This window comes from Micropterus salmoides, unplaced genomic scaffold (assembly GCF_014851395.1).
Source record: "Micropterus salmoides isolate LMB-PRFRI ecotype aquatic unplaced genomic scaffold, ASM1485139v1 Ms_hic_scaffold_16, whole genome shotgun sequence".
NCBI classification, from domain to species: domain Eukaryota; kingdom Metazoa; phylum Chordata; class Actinopteri; order Centrarchiformes; family Centrarchidae; genus Micropterus; species Micropterus salmoides.
Window position 1 is genome coordinate 13,889,312 of NW_024040707.1, and position 15,713 is coordinate 13,905,024.

General features: G+C 40.2%; 2 protein-coding genes across 3 annotated transcripts; one reads left to right on the top strand and one right to left on the bottom strand.

Moving 5' to 3' along the window:
* Positions 1-2,885: 2,885 nt before the first annotated feature.
* On the bottom strand, positions 2,886-6,297 carry ogg1 (8-oxoguanine DNA glycosylase). Of its 2 annotated transcripts, XM_038722300.1 has the most exons (7): positions 5,858-6,294; positions 5,354-5,718; positions 5,084-5,263; positions 4,340-4,518; positions 4,100-4,247; positions 3,934-3,983; positions 2,886-3,841 (listed from the first exon to the last, which is right to left on the bottom strand). In XM_038722300.1, exons 1-7 carry the CDS (start codon positions 5,965-5,967, stop codon positions 3,641-3,643), a joined length of 1,233 nt encoding a protein of 410 aa, XP_038578228.1. In that variant the 5' UTR covers positions 5,968-6,294; the 3' UTR covers positions 2,886-3,640. The 2 variants fall into 2 exon arrangements, 1 of the variants encoding a protein (XP_038578228.1); XR_005444808.1 differs by lacking the exon at positions 2,886-3,841 and having other exon boundaries at positions 4,335-4,518; positions 5,858-6,297.
* Positions 6,298-6,461: 164 nt separating this feature from the next.
* On the top strand, positions 6,462-15,122 carry qars1 (glutaminyl-tRNA synthetase 1). Its single transcript, XM_038722299.1, has 23 exons — positions 6,462-6,674; positions 7,745-7,895; positions 8,241-8,350; positions 8,427-8,502; positions 8,603-8,667; positions 8,772-8,825; positions 9,515-9,578; positions 9,665-9,739; positions 9,869-9,954; positions 10,056-10,142; positions 10,248-10,347; positions 10,442-10,520; positions 10,607-10,846; positions 10,951-11,043; positions 11,160-11,297; positions 12,441-12,528; positions 12,623-12,769; positions 12,896-12,997; positions 13,112-13,204; positions 13,869-13,996; positions 14,090-14,156; positions 14,267-14,392; positions 14,498-15,122. The coding sequence occupies exons 1-23, from the start codon at positions 6,564-6,566 to the stop codon at positions 14,546-14,548; spliced, it is 2,331 nt and encodes a 776-aa protein (XP_038578227.1). The 5' UTR covers positions 6,462-6,563; the 3' UTR covers positions 14,549-15,122.
* Positions 15,123-15,713: the final 591 nt, after the last annotated feature.

The window sequence follows — 15,713 nt, forward strand, 5'->3', positions numbered from 1 at the left end:
ATGTATGTTTACACATCCCACTGAGCTTAAATTAAACCAGGTCAACTTACATGTATATTGCCTTTGACTGACAGCTCTTGAGTCATACGGGGAATTTGTAGCGGGCTTTAAATAAAGTGAGAGGGGAGCAGTATTTAAAGACTGCTAAATGAACTAATTCTTAAAAAGGAGGGAGTTAGCTGCACTGATGCTGGCATACACCAGAAGCACACATAGAACTCTTGCCAACCCCACAACCATAATATATATATGGATAGTGTTTCTATACCATCTTTGTTAAGGAATGTTGTGAATACATTCCTCTTAGTCATTTGAATTGATCCTTGTAGGGGCTCTGAAATTCAACTCTGGTATAGTCTGAACTGTTTCCTCCTCCTGATCTATAAGGCACTGAACGTTAATCACAGCCAGCCAACTGGGGATCCTATCAGATGGTAGAAAGTATTAATTTTCTCCGCAAAATAAGCCTCTTTCATTAAGAACAGCCAGACCTTCATATGCTAACGTCCATCCACACTCATATGACTCAGAAAAGCTTAAGATTTAAAATACCTCTGCCAGCTCTGTGCTTTCAGTCTTTCTCTCTGTGGCTCCCCCCCCCCTCACCCTATGGTTGTCTAGACACCAGAGAATAATCTTCCCAATTTCGGGCCCCAAAGACAGACTTTCCAAGTTGGGACTGCCTTCCCCGTAACTGAGGCTCCCCCACGGCTGCCTCCAGCAGCATTGGGTTTTACCACATCTAAGGTGAATCAACACGACTCACTTTAAATTTTATCCATCTTAGGTACTGTATCAGATACTGTTATATAATACATCTGTTACTATTCAGAAATAATAATATACATCATTTGTCGTGGACAGAATGTGGATGTGCATAGAGATCATTTTTGGGCTCACGGGGGAGAAAAACTTACACAGAGTCTGGATTTGAAAAACAGGATCACATTTAAAAAATAAATAAATGGATCATAATGATTATGTAGTAATAATATTTTTCAAAAATTGACTCCTTTCACAAATATGGTTAGCTTTAAATGGCACCATGATTAGGCGATATTGTGAAAAATGTACTGTTGTACATGTACAAGGCCACATTTAACTATGACTTCAATAAAAAACATGTGTATATACACGTCAACAAAAAACTATTTATGGCTGTGGTATAGAATTGCATTTGATTGTACACGTGTACCTAATAATGGGGTCACTGAGTGTAAATTCACTATAGGTATTCAATACTCATCTGTGCAATTCCAATGAAGCGCCTTACATCTATACAAGACCAGACACTCTCGTTGTATATATTTAGAGTATGGTCAAAGATTGTATGTCTTTAGCTCACCAATTAAATGATCTCTTGTTGGGATTAAAAGCGGTAAAAGATAACGAATGGATGGATGTCAATACAGGATTCTTACAAAAGTTCTGCCTGTGTGTGATGAACTACCATGATTTGTCAGGCATGCAATTCATCAGATTAGCCAAAACCAGAAGAAGAAAAAACATCTGGACATTTTATCCATAAACAGTTTTTTTAAATGATTTTAGAGAAAATGTACAATATGACGATATTTATCGATAATTTTATATGAAATTCCACAAACAGTGATAGAGTAGTTTATGTATATCATATTCAATCTTGCTGCTGCACATCTGGAAATAGACAGAGGCCTTTGCTTTTTGCTGGAGCTCCAAACGTGGCGCCCCCCGGTGCATGCAGGAAGTAATGAAGTCCTATTAAAGAAAGTAGGCACGTTGTGAGATGTCCTTTCAAATGAACAGTTCCCTAGGACATAACACAAGCTGAGACCCATCTCTTACATAACACAAAGGCCACTGTTGTTTTGTTTTAGGCTTTGTGTGTCAACATGCATGCGCACATCGCTTTCTTTCAAAATCATGCCCCCACCTCTAGCACACTTTCACCTTTCCCTTTCTTAAAAAAACAAACAAACAATATATATATATATATATATGCTCTATTTTTACCATGCTTTTCTTCTTCACCGTGGCTCTGCCCTAAAGCTGGGCCCCAGCTTCTGTCCAGCTCAACTGGAGTGAGGATGAAAGCTGACTCACATAGTCATTAACACACATGGCTGCACACACTTCCACAAATAAACAACTTCTGTGGACACAAGTAACATACAGACACACACAGATGCAACAACTGCACGCACGATGCACCTGCTTACTTAAGCCCTCAGAAAATATGTCTTTCAAATTAGGGCAAGAAAGAGGTTTGATAACCATGAATTCTCTCTTTGTATATTTACAACAAACTAAAATATTGCTTGGTCATTGCTGTAAAGGGACAGTAATAGGTACCCCAGGAGATATTTCCATGTTGTCACAAGAGAAAGTCACACTAGCCCCGAGCAGATAACTGCAATCCTTGCTATAAAAAGATCAGCTGGCACAGTGAACTAATGCCTATAGATAAACATATAGACACCATACCACTTCACAGCCACCCAGCCAAGCGGCCTTTTATGATCCAACAGACAGGCATACTATTTTGATGCAGTGAACGCACTGAAGAAACACAACACACAATTTTGCCATCCAATGACCTTTCCAGACATGCATGCATATGTCATGACGTGATGGTGCATGGTGCAACAGTAACCAGGGGGGTTGACAGAAAAGTATTCACTGAGGGAAACAGTAGAAATTGTCCTTAAATAAAAGGAAAACAAGGCTGGCTAAAGCAAAATTGCCCAATATTAGATATGAACTTACAGATTGGTATCTTTCAATGCATACTGCCACCTAGGGGCCTCTTCTGGCAACATTTTGCAGAAGTGAGAGCCAATACGGCAGTAATGGTTTTGGTGGGCTTGATGTGGATATTTTTTCTCAAAGACATACAAAAAGGCACATAAGTTATTTTGTCTTTATTGTAAAAACAACAACAACAACAACAACAACAACAACAACAGTGTTATGGAAATAAAGGGAGCCAGGTTTAGGTGTGATGAAGTTTCGGAGGCTGAAGACTTACACTGCATGGTTTAATGGATAGGGATATTTATCCTTCCTAGACCTACAGAGATTCAGAAAGTGCCCAACTAAGGTAATTATTCACCCCTCTATGTATGTGTGAAGACTCTATTGGATATTTGTTCAAATCAAGACACGTTGTGTGTCATTGAAGCCACATACAACACTTTCTACATAGAGCCAGTCAGTCTGGCTGTCTGTAATGAAGAATAATAAGATAATCTTCACCTTGGGTCACCTAACAAATGGATAAGAGTTCATCATTATCAAGGCAGCTGCGTCAGTCAATCGACCAAGCAGACAGAGAGGTGAGGCAGAGTCTGAGCGACTGTTTTAGAGAGTCCTTGGCTGTCACCTTTGGCTTACTTTAGCTCAAAAATTGACCCAATCATAACCAGGGGAAACCTAAGTCAAAGTACCCCTTAATTCCCTCACAACCAGTGTGCTGTATTTGTACTGTAGTAGTGAACTAGAGTAGAGATGGGTGAGGTCCCAGTAAACCACATGTGTAAACAAAAACCCCTGAGAATGTTTTTACAGTAATTTGTTTTATACCAAGTTCTTGACAAATACATATTTTATATATTTCATTCCTGATGTAAGAAGTGTGTTTACCTCATACCATTCTCTCATTCTAGGCAGAGAGCTTTGCTTTCTTGTGAGACGCTAGCTTGGTTTTCATGTTATTCACAGTGGCATCTTTTTCTCTCTGCATTTTTGTTTTCTTGCACACTACGCTTGTTTCTCCTTCACCATGTTCCTCTTCCTGCGGCTGTTTCAGATGTGGCACTTCTTTCAGCTTTTGGAACTTCTTGAGGTCAGCACAGAACAACACCTAAAACAGATAGACACACTCTGTGGTTAAAGACAGATAGACTGTCAAAGACGTGACAGAAGCTCGTGGGCAGATACTGAATGAAAACTCACCGACTGCGCCCAACCAGCATAAGGACCCCACAGTTTTCGGAAAAAATCCCCTGTGTAGAAATATTACATTGGACATTGTGTTAACAAATAAAGAGAACCAAATTTCTGTGTTTACAATCATTGTAACACTGCAAACATACTACTGATGAGGTGCTTGAATACTAACCAATATCTCTGTGAAGTTTATCCGTGATGCTCTTTTGTCCGTTGCCAGAAGCATAGTTGTAGTCCCGTTTAGCAATCTGCCACACGTGTGTGTCTATGGGCACGGCCTCTGCCTTATCCAGGGACATCAGACATACACAGTCTGCCACCTACAGGGAGACCCTTAATTACATGTTACTGTTACAAGTTCACTTCATTTAAAAAAAATATAAGAGGCTAAAAAATTTTTTTCCTACCCTACCTTGGTTCCCACGCCGGGGAGAGTGCGCAGAGCATCACAGGCCTGCAGATATGGGACACGACGTAGACCTTCAAGCCACTCGAGCCCATGGGTGTCCAAAATCTGCTTTGCGCTCTGCTGAAGGAACCGAGCCCTGTATCCAAAACCTAGATCCCTGAGACACGCCTCTACGCTGCTGTCTAAAAATGTAGAAAACAACACAATTATGATGACAATATGGAGGCTTCAGAATGCAGTAAATTCACAATCACTGACCCCTGAAATGGCTCGCGAACATGACTCACAATTTGGCTACTTCACTCTATGGTTAAAGTATTTTTTTTTTTCTACATTGATAAATTGTCACAATGTTACAATTACTCTCATTGAAGCAGGTATACAGCTGCATGAAATATTTAGGCACTTGAAGAAATAAATACATATGATTGACAGGGTTGTAACATATTTGTCGTAGAACCTGGACCAAAGCAATGAATTTGCACCGCTGAACCATCAATGATAGGCAATGTTTGTGAGGACATTTATCTCTATTTTGCAACATGACTTGAGGTGAAAATATTGTTGCATTGGCCAGGATACAAATCAAGGCATCCTGTTTGGATTTCCTCCGACTGAACCACTAACACTAGCAGTGTTAAAGTGAAGGGACGAATAATATAATTTGGGACCCTAGAGACCCGGGGGCCCTGTCGCAGCTTTAAACCCACTGATACTAATGTTCTTGAAAGATTTAAAATAGGGCACCTGCAAGCGCAGACAGGGAGGGAAAGTTGTAGTAAGAGGTTTGATCCAGTTGGCACAGTGGGGCGCCCAGAGCCTGACACAGCCTCTCCACCATGCCCTGAATACGAGAGATGTGGTTGTTGGAGGTACAAATGAAGGAAAACAGGCATTCAGTGGGATCCTGTCGCAGCATACGAACACCTATGGGGAGACCAAACAATATATTTAAGACAAATATCGGCTCAGTCATTACTTTTTGTATGATAGGTGCAGACACACGCACACACTAACCTGTAAAGATGTCTGCAATGTGCTTGAAGTGGGGGTCTGCTGCTCCCCATTCCTTATAGAGATCCCCCAGTTTCACATTTAGCTGGAAGTAATCTCTCAGCATCTCTTCTTCCTCATGAGTGTCCTGCACTAAAGTCACAGCCACCGGCTCCTCTTCTTCCTTCTTCAAAGCTCCTTGGAATCTCTTCTCTAACTCGTTCTCTGTCTGGAGAGAAACATAAGCTTTCCTCTTCCTGTCACTTCCCTCCACCCCAATGTCTTGTTTTTTGTAAACTCGGTACCAAAGAGTGTCATCTGTCTGAGTCAGAGTCCAAACTCGTCCTCCCATCACTCCGGTCCAGTGGCCGTCTGCAGTTTCTCTCCAGCTGTGGGTTGAGATGCGTTAATACAAAGTTAACGTTACATACAGTAAGAGGACCCAACCTGATGTTGGTCCGTGCGGTAACTCTCCTGTTGATCAGGAGGCCAACAGCCTAACGCTAGATCTGAGTCTGGTCCACCTACCGGAAAGATTGTCCACAAGCAAGAGTGAGATCCAGGCGCAGTTCTGACTTTGCACAGGCCATAGATCTCCACATTTTTGCCCCCGATAACAACACCGCATGTTTGGCCATAACTGTTTTGGTGCTAACAGTTACCCTGCAGACTGTTTAGAGGTTAAAACAAGCGTTTCACTGATTTTACGGGGAGCTACAACTTCAGCCAAAGTAAATGACTTCTATGGACTTGTTGTAGCTAGCGTCGATATTGATGGACAACAAAGACCTTCCACAGCGTTGAAAAGCTGCGCATATTTGAGAAGAAACATTTCTGAAAAGTGGAACGTTTGAGTATTTGCAATTTAAATTGCTATCTAAAATAAATAAGAACTGATAATGTTCCTGACTTCATAGTAAGAATTAATATAAACTACTAAAATGTCAATCTGATGCAACATTACCTATATTCCGGTAACCCCTCCCTTAGCGATGTCAACATGACTGATGATTGGCTCTCTTCGTCATAGTAGGCGGCACTTAAATCAAGCTCATTCATGATTGGTCAATACCATCTGTGCCCGCAGTGTCCTATTGGCATATTATTATATAAGTCATTTTTTTCTTTGAGGTGTACAGGAAGTCGCTCCTCGCTCTCTCTCCGAGGAGTGAAGCCTTGTGTGGTGGTTGCGTGTGTGCGAGGCTTCGATCTTGCCGGTGAATACGGTCGGAAAATGGCGGATACTTCGGCACTTTTCACTTCCATTGGGCTCAGTGAGCAGAAGGCGAAAGAAACCCTGAAAAATGAAGCGCTTAGTTCTGCCCTGAAGGACGCTGTTATTCAGGTACAACACAATGTGTATGGGGAAACTCAACTTCCTGGGGTTCAGCTCTGTGTTGTGACTGATATTCACTTATTTAGCTCACTCGTTGTATCCTTTAAAAAAAAAATTATTCTAACTTTTTAATGGTTCCCCCTATAATGGGGTTAGATCATAGGGTTAAGATTAAATTAGCCTAACGTTACTTTTGGATGCGTTCATCATAATTTTTCATAAATTTTTTAAAATAAAAATTCTTGTGGTAGGGTCACTATACATTCATTTTTACATTCAGGTTGTTTGCAGACATGCCTGACAGATTCAAAATAAAGAAACAAAATAGCTCCTTGTATATCTTCGCTTTAACAGAATTCATAAACTCTTTACATACACATATTTTGATGCAGGGACGTGCACAGACATTTTGGGGGGCAGGGGCTCAAGTGAAAAAAGGGCACTTAGTTGTCATAATGCTTTATTTAAACAAAACGTTAAATACGTTCCTTACTAATTTATTTTATTTTTTTACATTTATTTCTCCAAAATGTTCAATCCACACAGAGCAGAGGACATGGTCTTTAGTATTTAGTATTCTTTAGTATTATCTAAATTACAGATGCATCTCTCTGGTGATGTATATGGGCGCGCACACACACACACACACACACACACACACACACACACACACACAACAAACTGATGGTGGCAAGGGCTTTGACGGAGGGCTGTCGGTATCATGTAAGGATCCATCAGCATACAACAAACTAATAGAATGGATAGTTATTAGTTGAGGAGCCTACAATCAACATTTTTAAGTTACTGTTTAAGGAAGGACACTTTTTTTTTATGTAGTGGTAAATGTTGAGTTTTTGGTCTATTTTGCTTTCATGTTTTCTTTTACTACCAGTGCCTCGGGTTTAGCTGTAAACTCGAGACGGTAAAGAAGAAGAAGAGAGGGCATAGGAACTTGACAAAGACTTATCTCCCGACCTGATATTTATTTTTTGTTTGCCCCTTTTGATGTCTATATGTCCATGTGCCTGTTTTGAAAGAGGAAACAATTAATTCTGGTCTTTTCTCATTTGTTTAAAAAGGCCCAGCAGGTCTGTGGAGCAACAGGAGTGGACAAAGCCATGGGTACATTGCTGTACAGTATGGCATCTCGCCTTAAAGACACCAAACGCCTGGCGTTCCTTTCAGACTGTATAGCTCAGTGCAAAATCTGCACAGAGCTACAGCTGGCAGGTAATTTTTGACATTATTGACATGTTGCAATATGATTGAATACAACAATGAGTTTCCAAAACTGAGACTTCTAATAACATCACATATTTTAGCATTAATCTTTTCTAACTGGTCATTTCCCAGACTCATCCCTTACACAAGAAAACATTGAAGAGAAGCTCACTCACCATCAATCACCATCACTGCTCAAAGATAAAACAATTATTGCAGACCCAAGTTCTAAATACTTTATTTCAAAATGATATGCGTTTGAATTTAGCTGTGTTTAGAAGCATTGAGAGTAGACGAGAAGGGGTTTGTGGACATAAATGTCTAGAGAATTTCTCCTCCCTCTTTTTTTGGCAGCTGCACTGGACTTTGTTAAGAGCCATCCTCAGGACCCCATAAACCAGAAGGAGTTTGATGAAGCATGTGGAGTGGGCATGGTCATAACACCTGAGCAGATTGAAGAGGCAGTAAGTGCATTACATTGCCCAGAAGTATGTCGTTCCTTGAATGTGGTGTGGTCATTGACTGTGGAATGTTAAACAGGTGGAGATGGTGATCAAGAAGCACAAGGAACAACTCTTAAAGGAGAGGTACCACTTCAACATGGGACTGCTAATGGGTATGACGATCTCACACTCCATTGCTTGAATATTTTTGAAACCATTGAAACTTAGATAGAAGATAGACACAATCTCACTGAGCTTTTGTGTCTGTCATAGGAGAGGCACGCTCTGCCCTAAAATGGGCCGATGGAAAGGTCATCAAAAATGAGGTGGACATGCAGGTGTGTTTTTAAATAAAAAAAATTTAAAAAAGAGTATTGTTAGTAGTACATCTGTATGTCATTATGACTGTATATTGTAACTAACTCTGGCTTTCGTCTTAAAGGTCCTACACCTCCTAGGACCCAAGACAGAGGCTGACCTAGAGAAGAAACCTAAGGTAACTCCCATCACATTATTTAAAGGAATAGCTTGACATTTTTGGAAATGTACTTTTTCGCTTTCTTCCTGCACCCAACCAAGAAATAGTCCGGCACATAACCGCTTGTAAAATCACAACTTGATGTTTTTACACTTCACTTTATGTTGCGGATTAAATAAACAATATATAAAGTGAGTGAGCATTAGAGGTGCTGGTAGGCAGATTTTGTTTCCTTTGGACAGAGCCAGGCGGCTAGTTGTAGCTTCATATTTACCATACAGATAAGAGAGTTATCGATCATCATCTTATCTACAGTATCTCACAAAAGTGAGTTAATATTTGATTGTATCTTTTCATGTGACAGCACTGAAGAAATGACAAGTAGTGAGCATTCAGCTTGTAAACTTGTGTAAATTTGCTGTCCCCCCAAAATAACACATCACACAGCCATTAAAATCTAAACCGCTGGCAACAAAAGTGAGTACACCCCTGAGTGAAAATGTCCAAATTGGGCCCCAAGTGTCAATATTTTGTGTGGCTACCATTATTTTCCAGCATTGCCTTAACCCTCTTGGGTATGGAGTTCATCAGTGCTTCACAGGTTGCCACTGGAGTCCTCTTCCACTCCTCCAAAATGTCTAACTATTCCTTTAATCGCTTCACTATGTTTTGACTTCTTCTGTGGTTAATACCTAATTGTTTTGCAGCCTCAGAAAACTAAAGTAGCAGAGAAGGAGGTAAAGGTGAAGAAAGAGGAGGTGGCAGTGAACGGTAAGCAAGAGGAAAAGTGGACAGCAGACAGAAGTGAATTTAATTGTTTGTTTTTTATTTTATAAATGTGCTTGTTGGTTGTTTAGGTGTGGTGATGCCTGGGGAGGGAAAGTCACTAATGGAGCAGCTCAGAGGAGAGGCACTGAAGTTCCACAAACCAGGTGAGAAGGAACCACCTGAACAGTTAGATGCGTTGCTGTTTAACTCTTTATGCTCCATCTAGAGCCATTTTAAAAGATTTACTTACAGAGTATTTTGATCTTTCATTCTTCCTGCTTTCCACCCTACAGGAGAGAACTATAAAACTGAGGGCTATGTAGTCACGCCAAACACAATGAATTTGCTTAAAAATCACCTGGAGTTTACTGGTGGACAGGTACAAACTTTACAGATTTTACTTGAACTTTGGAAAAGAAACACACAAACTTCAAAAGAAAAACTGATTGTTCTCCTTTCCATTTACAAATCCCTTTTTAGATACGTACTCGTTTTCCTCCTGAGCCCAACGGTATCCTTCACATTGGACATGCCAAAGCTATCAACTTCAATTTTGGTTACGCAAAGGTGGGAGTCTTTCAGTCCTCTCTTTCCATCACATTAGCTGTTGTCCTCTCAGCTATTTTCCTCTGTGGTGCAGCTGTTTTCTTTAAACCTAGTCCCTTCCTGTAGGCCAACAACGGAATTTGTTTCTTGAGGTATGATGACACAAATCCAGAGAAAGAGGAGGAAAAATACTTCACTGCCATCGCGGACATGGTGGAGTGGCTCGGTGAGTTTAACTCTGTTGTTGTACAGCTTTTTGATTTTCACTTTCACACACTTTCAGGAAGATAGCCTCTTATTAATATTACTGTGTTATACAGGCTACAAACCTTATGCTGTCACGCATGCATCAGACTACTTTCAGGAACTCTACGACCTTGCTGTGGATCTTATCCGCAGGTGAGTGTAGGAACTTTGTGTGTGCATTCGTAAATGTGCACAAGCTGGTGGATAATGTCTAATCCTTTCTCTTTGTCTCCCTTCAGGGGTCATGCGTATGTGTGTCACCAAAAGGGGGAAGAACTGAAGGGCCACAACACTCTTCCATCACCCTGGAGAGACCGACCAATTGAAGAGTCCGTGGTGTTGTTTGAGAGGATGAAGAAGGGCATGTTTCTTGAGGGAGAGGCAACACTGAGGATGAAGATGGTCATGGAGGACGGGAAGATGGACCCTGTGGCGTACCGCATCAAATACACACCGCATCATCGGACAGGAGATGAATGGTATGTAAACCTGAACGGTTGTACTTTCTATGCACCCATTTCCATTTAAATACAATATCTTTCTCACAACAAGCTGTGTTTTACTATCTCATCTTTCTCTGCAGGTGCATCTACCCCACTTATGACTACACCCACTGTCTGTGCGACTCCATTGAACATATCACACACTCACTCTGTACCAAAGAGTTCCAGGCCAGGTATACATGAATTATTAGGTGATGTGTTGAAGCTCAGCTGTAATCATAATCTTTCTTGGGGGCATACGAATGCATTGTAAATGTTCACCTTCTTTGTTGGTTCCTTCTTGCAATAGGCGATCATCATATTTCTGGCTGTGCAACGCTCTGGATGTGTACTGCCCTGTGCAATGGGAATATGGGCGTTTGAACCTCACCTACACAGTCGTGTCCAAGAGGAAAATCATCAAACTGGTAGAGACCGGCGTTGTCAGGTAAAATAGAATTTCTTTTTGGATATTGTTTCCAGCATGTAAGCATTTTTTAACTATTTATATTACATTACATTACTATTACAGTAGGATTGACTGACAAAAACATATTAAAATGATTTATTATTGGATATTATATTGTAGCACAACAATATTTAATTAAAAATGAAATTTTGGCAAACATCTCATTTGCGCCTCCTGCCAGAGAGAGAAAAATACTGACCTTTTATTAAGCAGATTGGATATCAGCCAGATGTGACGATCCACATTTGTCGATGTCATTATAAAAGTGATGCCCTACACACAAGACCGAAGTGAGTTTCATGCCGTGTGGTATACGGATTTTACCTTTGGGGAAAAGACAGCAGATATTTATATCCGGGGCAAACAGATGAGGCGGCTGTGGCTCAGGAGGTAGAGCGGGTTGGCCGTTAATCGGAAGGTCGGCGGTTCAATCCCTGGCTGCGTGTCGAAGTGTCCTTGGCAAGATACTGAACCCCGAATTGCCCCTGTATGTGTATGAATGAGTGTGAATGTTAGTTTCCGTTTGAGCACTTAGGCTCAGTGTATGAATGTGTGTGACTGGTGAATGCAGATGTAGTGTAAAAGCGCTTTGAGTGGTCGAAAAGACTAGAAAGGTGCTATACAAGTACATTTACATGAGAAGTCATTAAACCACTGAATTAACTTAATTAGTGCATCAATACATCATAGTGAGTATGCATCATTCTTAAACCATTCATTCAAAAAAGTACCACTACTAATATACTACTACTAATACATATAGTATATGCAAAAAGGGCCTATTAACTGTGTTGTATGAGTATTTTAATCATATTGCTCCAGAGTGTGGCTGTTATAAATGTTCTGCAATGTCAGGATGAAATTATACCAATGAACTCAGCAGTAATATGAATTCTATAACTGAAAAGGAATTAAGTCCTCTCAAGCATATTAAAAGCTACCACAACTTTTGTAAAAACAACACGGATGTCTCTCAGCATATATATAAATCAGACATCATGTGTGAATTTAAACCATATATACTTCTCATTGTGATTTGGTGTACAGCATTTCAACAACAACTTCTTGTGTCTCGTCTTCATACAAGGTTAGGTAAGTATAAAGTTATCTTTTTAATTACAGAGACTGGGATGATCCCCGGCTTTTTACTTTGACTGCGCTCAAGAGAAGAGGTTTCCCACCAGAGGCAATCAACAACTTTTGTGCACGGGTAAGCAGAACGGATGGAAGAGTTGGGGAACTAGTAAAAAACATGCATGAGGACGGTGATGTCGTGTAATAACATATGTTACATCTGCTCGCAGGTTGGAGTCACAGTTTCCCAGACAACGACAGAACCCCACCTTCTGGAGGCGTGCGTTAGGGAAGTGCTGAATGACACAGCACCCAGAGCCATGGCTGTGCTGGAACCGCTCAAAGTCACTATTACGAACCTTCCTTTGAACTCAAAGGTTTGTACAGTTTGACTTTACACATTAAACTGCTTAAATTTTTAATAGGCTGTATGTTCTGTCTTTTACATGATATTTAACATCATGGGCACTGAATCTTCCTTCTATTATCCTTTTCTGTGTCAGTCGGAAGTACGAGTACCAGACTTCCCTGCCAACGAGGCCAAGGGCAGCCACGTGGTGCCATTCACAAGCACAATCTTCATTGAACAGAGTGACTTCAGAGAGGTTAGAGAGAAAAAAATGCAAAATAAAAACCCTCACAGTAAATGTAGCAGGCTGTCCTTGTGCAATTTTTGGACTGTGTACAGAAGATGATGATGGACTGATCTCCTTTTGTAGGTAATGGAGAAGGGCTACAAGCGTCTGACCCCAGAACAGCCTGTAGGTCTAAGGCATGCTGGATATGTCATCTCTGTCCAGAAGGTCATCAAGGTGAGCAATTTAATTTACTCGCTAGGTGTGGTGAAAAATTACATAGTGGGCTAACAGCAGCAGTCCACAAAGAAAAAATTAAAAACAGCTTTGTAGCACTTCCGACTGCACTTTGACTCTTAAGTAATCAGGTCGGCTGAGTCAATTAACTCTTTTAAGTCCCTTCTTAAAACATACTTTTATAAGAGAGCCTTTCCCAATTTTTATTTGACTTTATTTTATCCCTTTTATTTTATTCTATTTTACTAATTTTATATTTATCTTAAACGTGTATTTTAGTCTTTCCAATGTTTTCTTGCTTTTATCTTGTATTGTTTCTGTATTATTGTTTTTTGGGTATTATTGTCTTTACACTTGTTAAAGCACTTTGTAACTTGTTTTTGAAAAGTGCTCTACAAATTAAGATTATTATTATTATTATTATTATTAAATGGCTCAGCAGTTAGAGCAGCATGATTGTAAGTATGATCCCTGCCTACTCCAGTCCACACATCGGGAGTGTCCTTGAGCAAGGCATTGAACCCCCAAATGCTCCTAGTGGTTAGGCCAGCACCTTGCATGGTAGCTCGCTCTGTGTGTGTGCGTGCGTGCGTGCGTGTACTATTTAACATATCATCCATGTTCTCATGGACATGCCCTGCTGACATCCACTTTGTTTTCTCAGGACGCTCAGGGCAAAGTGGTGGAACTGGAGGTGAGCTGTTGCAGTTCTGAGACTGCAGAGAAACCAAAGGCCTTCATCCACTGGGTCAGCCAGCCTTTGGTGTGTGAAGTGCGACTTTATGAAAGACTGTAAGTCACACAAAAAAAAAATCACTCACTGTCATTCACAACCCGTACTTGATGTAGAAAACTCACTTAACCAAAACGTCTCACTGTCTGTAGATTCCTGCACAAACATCCAGAGGATCCATCTGAAGTGCCCAATGGCTTCCTGAGTGACATCAATCCCGTGAGTACCTCTTCACTCCTGTTTGGATTAACAAACACATTAAAATGGGCGTAGTGACTGTTTTTAATGCATGTCTTAGTGTAATTTCTTAATGCATTTTTGTTATGTAGAATTCCCTGCAGACGATAAGCAATGCCTTAGTGGATACCTCTGTGAAGGGAGCAAAAGTTTTGGACAAATACCAGTTTGAGAGAGTTGGCTACTTCTCCGTGGACCCCGATAGCACCCCAGACAAGGTACAGTAAGATTAAACAACTTTGAAACTGTTTTTTTTATATAGTACAAATGTGCTTCTATTATTAGTTAATTTGAGTAATAATTTTGGCTTTCTTTCACTGCAGCTCGTCTTCAACAGGACAGTCACCCTCAAAGAAGACCCTGGGAAGATCTGATTGGCTGAGATCAAGCCTCACTTCTTGCTTCCCATGAGCCCACGGATACATATGCAAATTGTTTGCATCACTTAATGTGTGACATAAGCAAGGGACTGCCTAGCCTGAGACTGATTCAAATCAGATACGTTAATATTTACCTAATTATAATTCTCTTGCATAGATCTGTCTCACTGAAATTGGAAAATATTAATCTATTTCTTGATTGTCGGCTGGGAATTCTTCATAAGAGAATTGTGGCCAGCAAAATTACTATAGTATTACTTTGCTCAATCTCAAATTTGGTTGGTCAGTGTCAGACTCCTTGATTATTTTATCTGCTGCAATAATATTCACATTGTTTCCTCTTTGTTGAATGTGTGCAACTTTTGATCATTTTTCAACAAGGACCTCCTCTATGTTAATTTAATATTGGCTGTAAGCTTACACAAGGGCGATGCTCTCAAATGTCATACATGACTTTCCTACAAAGGTGGTGAGTCACTGCCAAACCTTTGTGTCTTTTTAAGACTCAGAGAGGTGCCAATGTCAGGAGAAAATAAATAACAAAAATAAATATTACAACAAAAACCTGCAATGTCTCTGTGTTAATAACCTGAATCTGATGCCAGTATTCTGCTACCAGTGCTATTTTAGACCATAATATTTTACTCAGTAATCGGTAAATGTTTGACTTAGTATGTGATGATATATGATTGTAGGTGCCTTAACACACATGCATTAAATCTAGGGGTGGTGACTGTATCATAAGGTAACGTGAACATGTTATTATAAAACACAACCTGATGCTAATAATGATTAAGTATATTTTGCAGCATTGGTTTCTGTGGCTTATTTGCCAGTTGAGTGTTAAGCAACATAATCTACAATCAGGCAAATATTGACAGAAGAAATACTGGACCAATACTAATATATCAGTCAAAAATGATGTTATGCATTGGTGCATAAAACTCTTTTGAATGTAAAGGAAATACATGTTTTTAGGTTGCAAAATGTTTAAACCTTATTTATATTAAAAGGTAAAGAGATATCCTTTATTCCTTTTTCCCAGTAAGCAAAATATATTTACAGTATACTAAAGCAGGTGTTTGGTTCAAACAGTGAAATGCAGACCACGCTGAAAAGTAGTGCGTGGGAATTAACCCTCAACTGCCCAGAGCGTCCT

Excerpts from the sequence above, each read along its gene's own strand:
- ogg1 (XM_038722300.1), bottom strand. The coding sequence starts at position 5,967 with ATGGCCAAACATGCGGTGTTGTTATCGGGGGCAAAAATGTGGAGATCT. Across the intron at positions 5,719-5,857 it reads GCTTGTGGACAATCTTTCCG|CTGGAGAGAAACTGCAGACG; the intron begins GTAGGTGGACCA and ends CTCAACCCACAG. Across the intron at positions 3,842-3,933 it reads ATGCTGGTTGGGCGCAGTCG|GTGTTGTTCTGTGCTGACCT; the intron begins GTGAGTTTTCAT and ends TATCTGTTTTAG.
- qars1 (XM_038722299.1), top strand. The coding sequence starts at position 6,564 with ATGGCGGATACTTCGGCACTTTTCACTTCCATTGGGCTCAGTGAGCAG. Across the intron at positions 9,955-10,055 it reads TGGAGTTTACTGGTGGACAG|ATACGTACTCGTTTTCCTCC; the intron begins GTACAAACTTTA and ends ATCCCTTTTTAG. Across the intron at positions 12,998-13,111 it reads AACAGAGTGACTTCAGAGAG|GTAATGGAGAAGGGCTACAA; the intron begins GTTAGAGAGAAA and ends CTCCTTTTGTAG.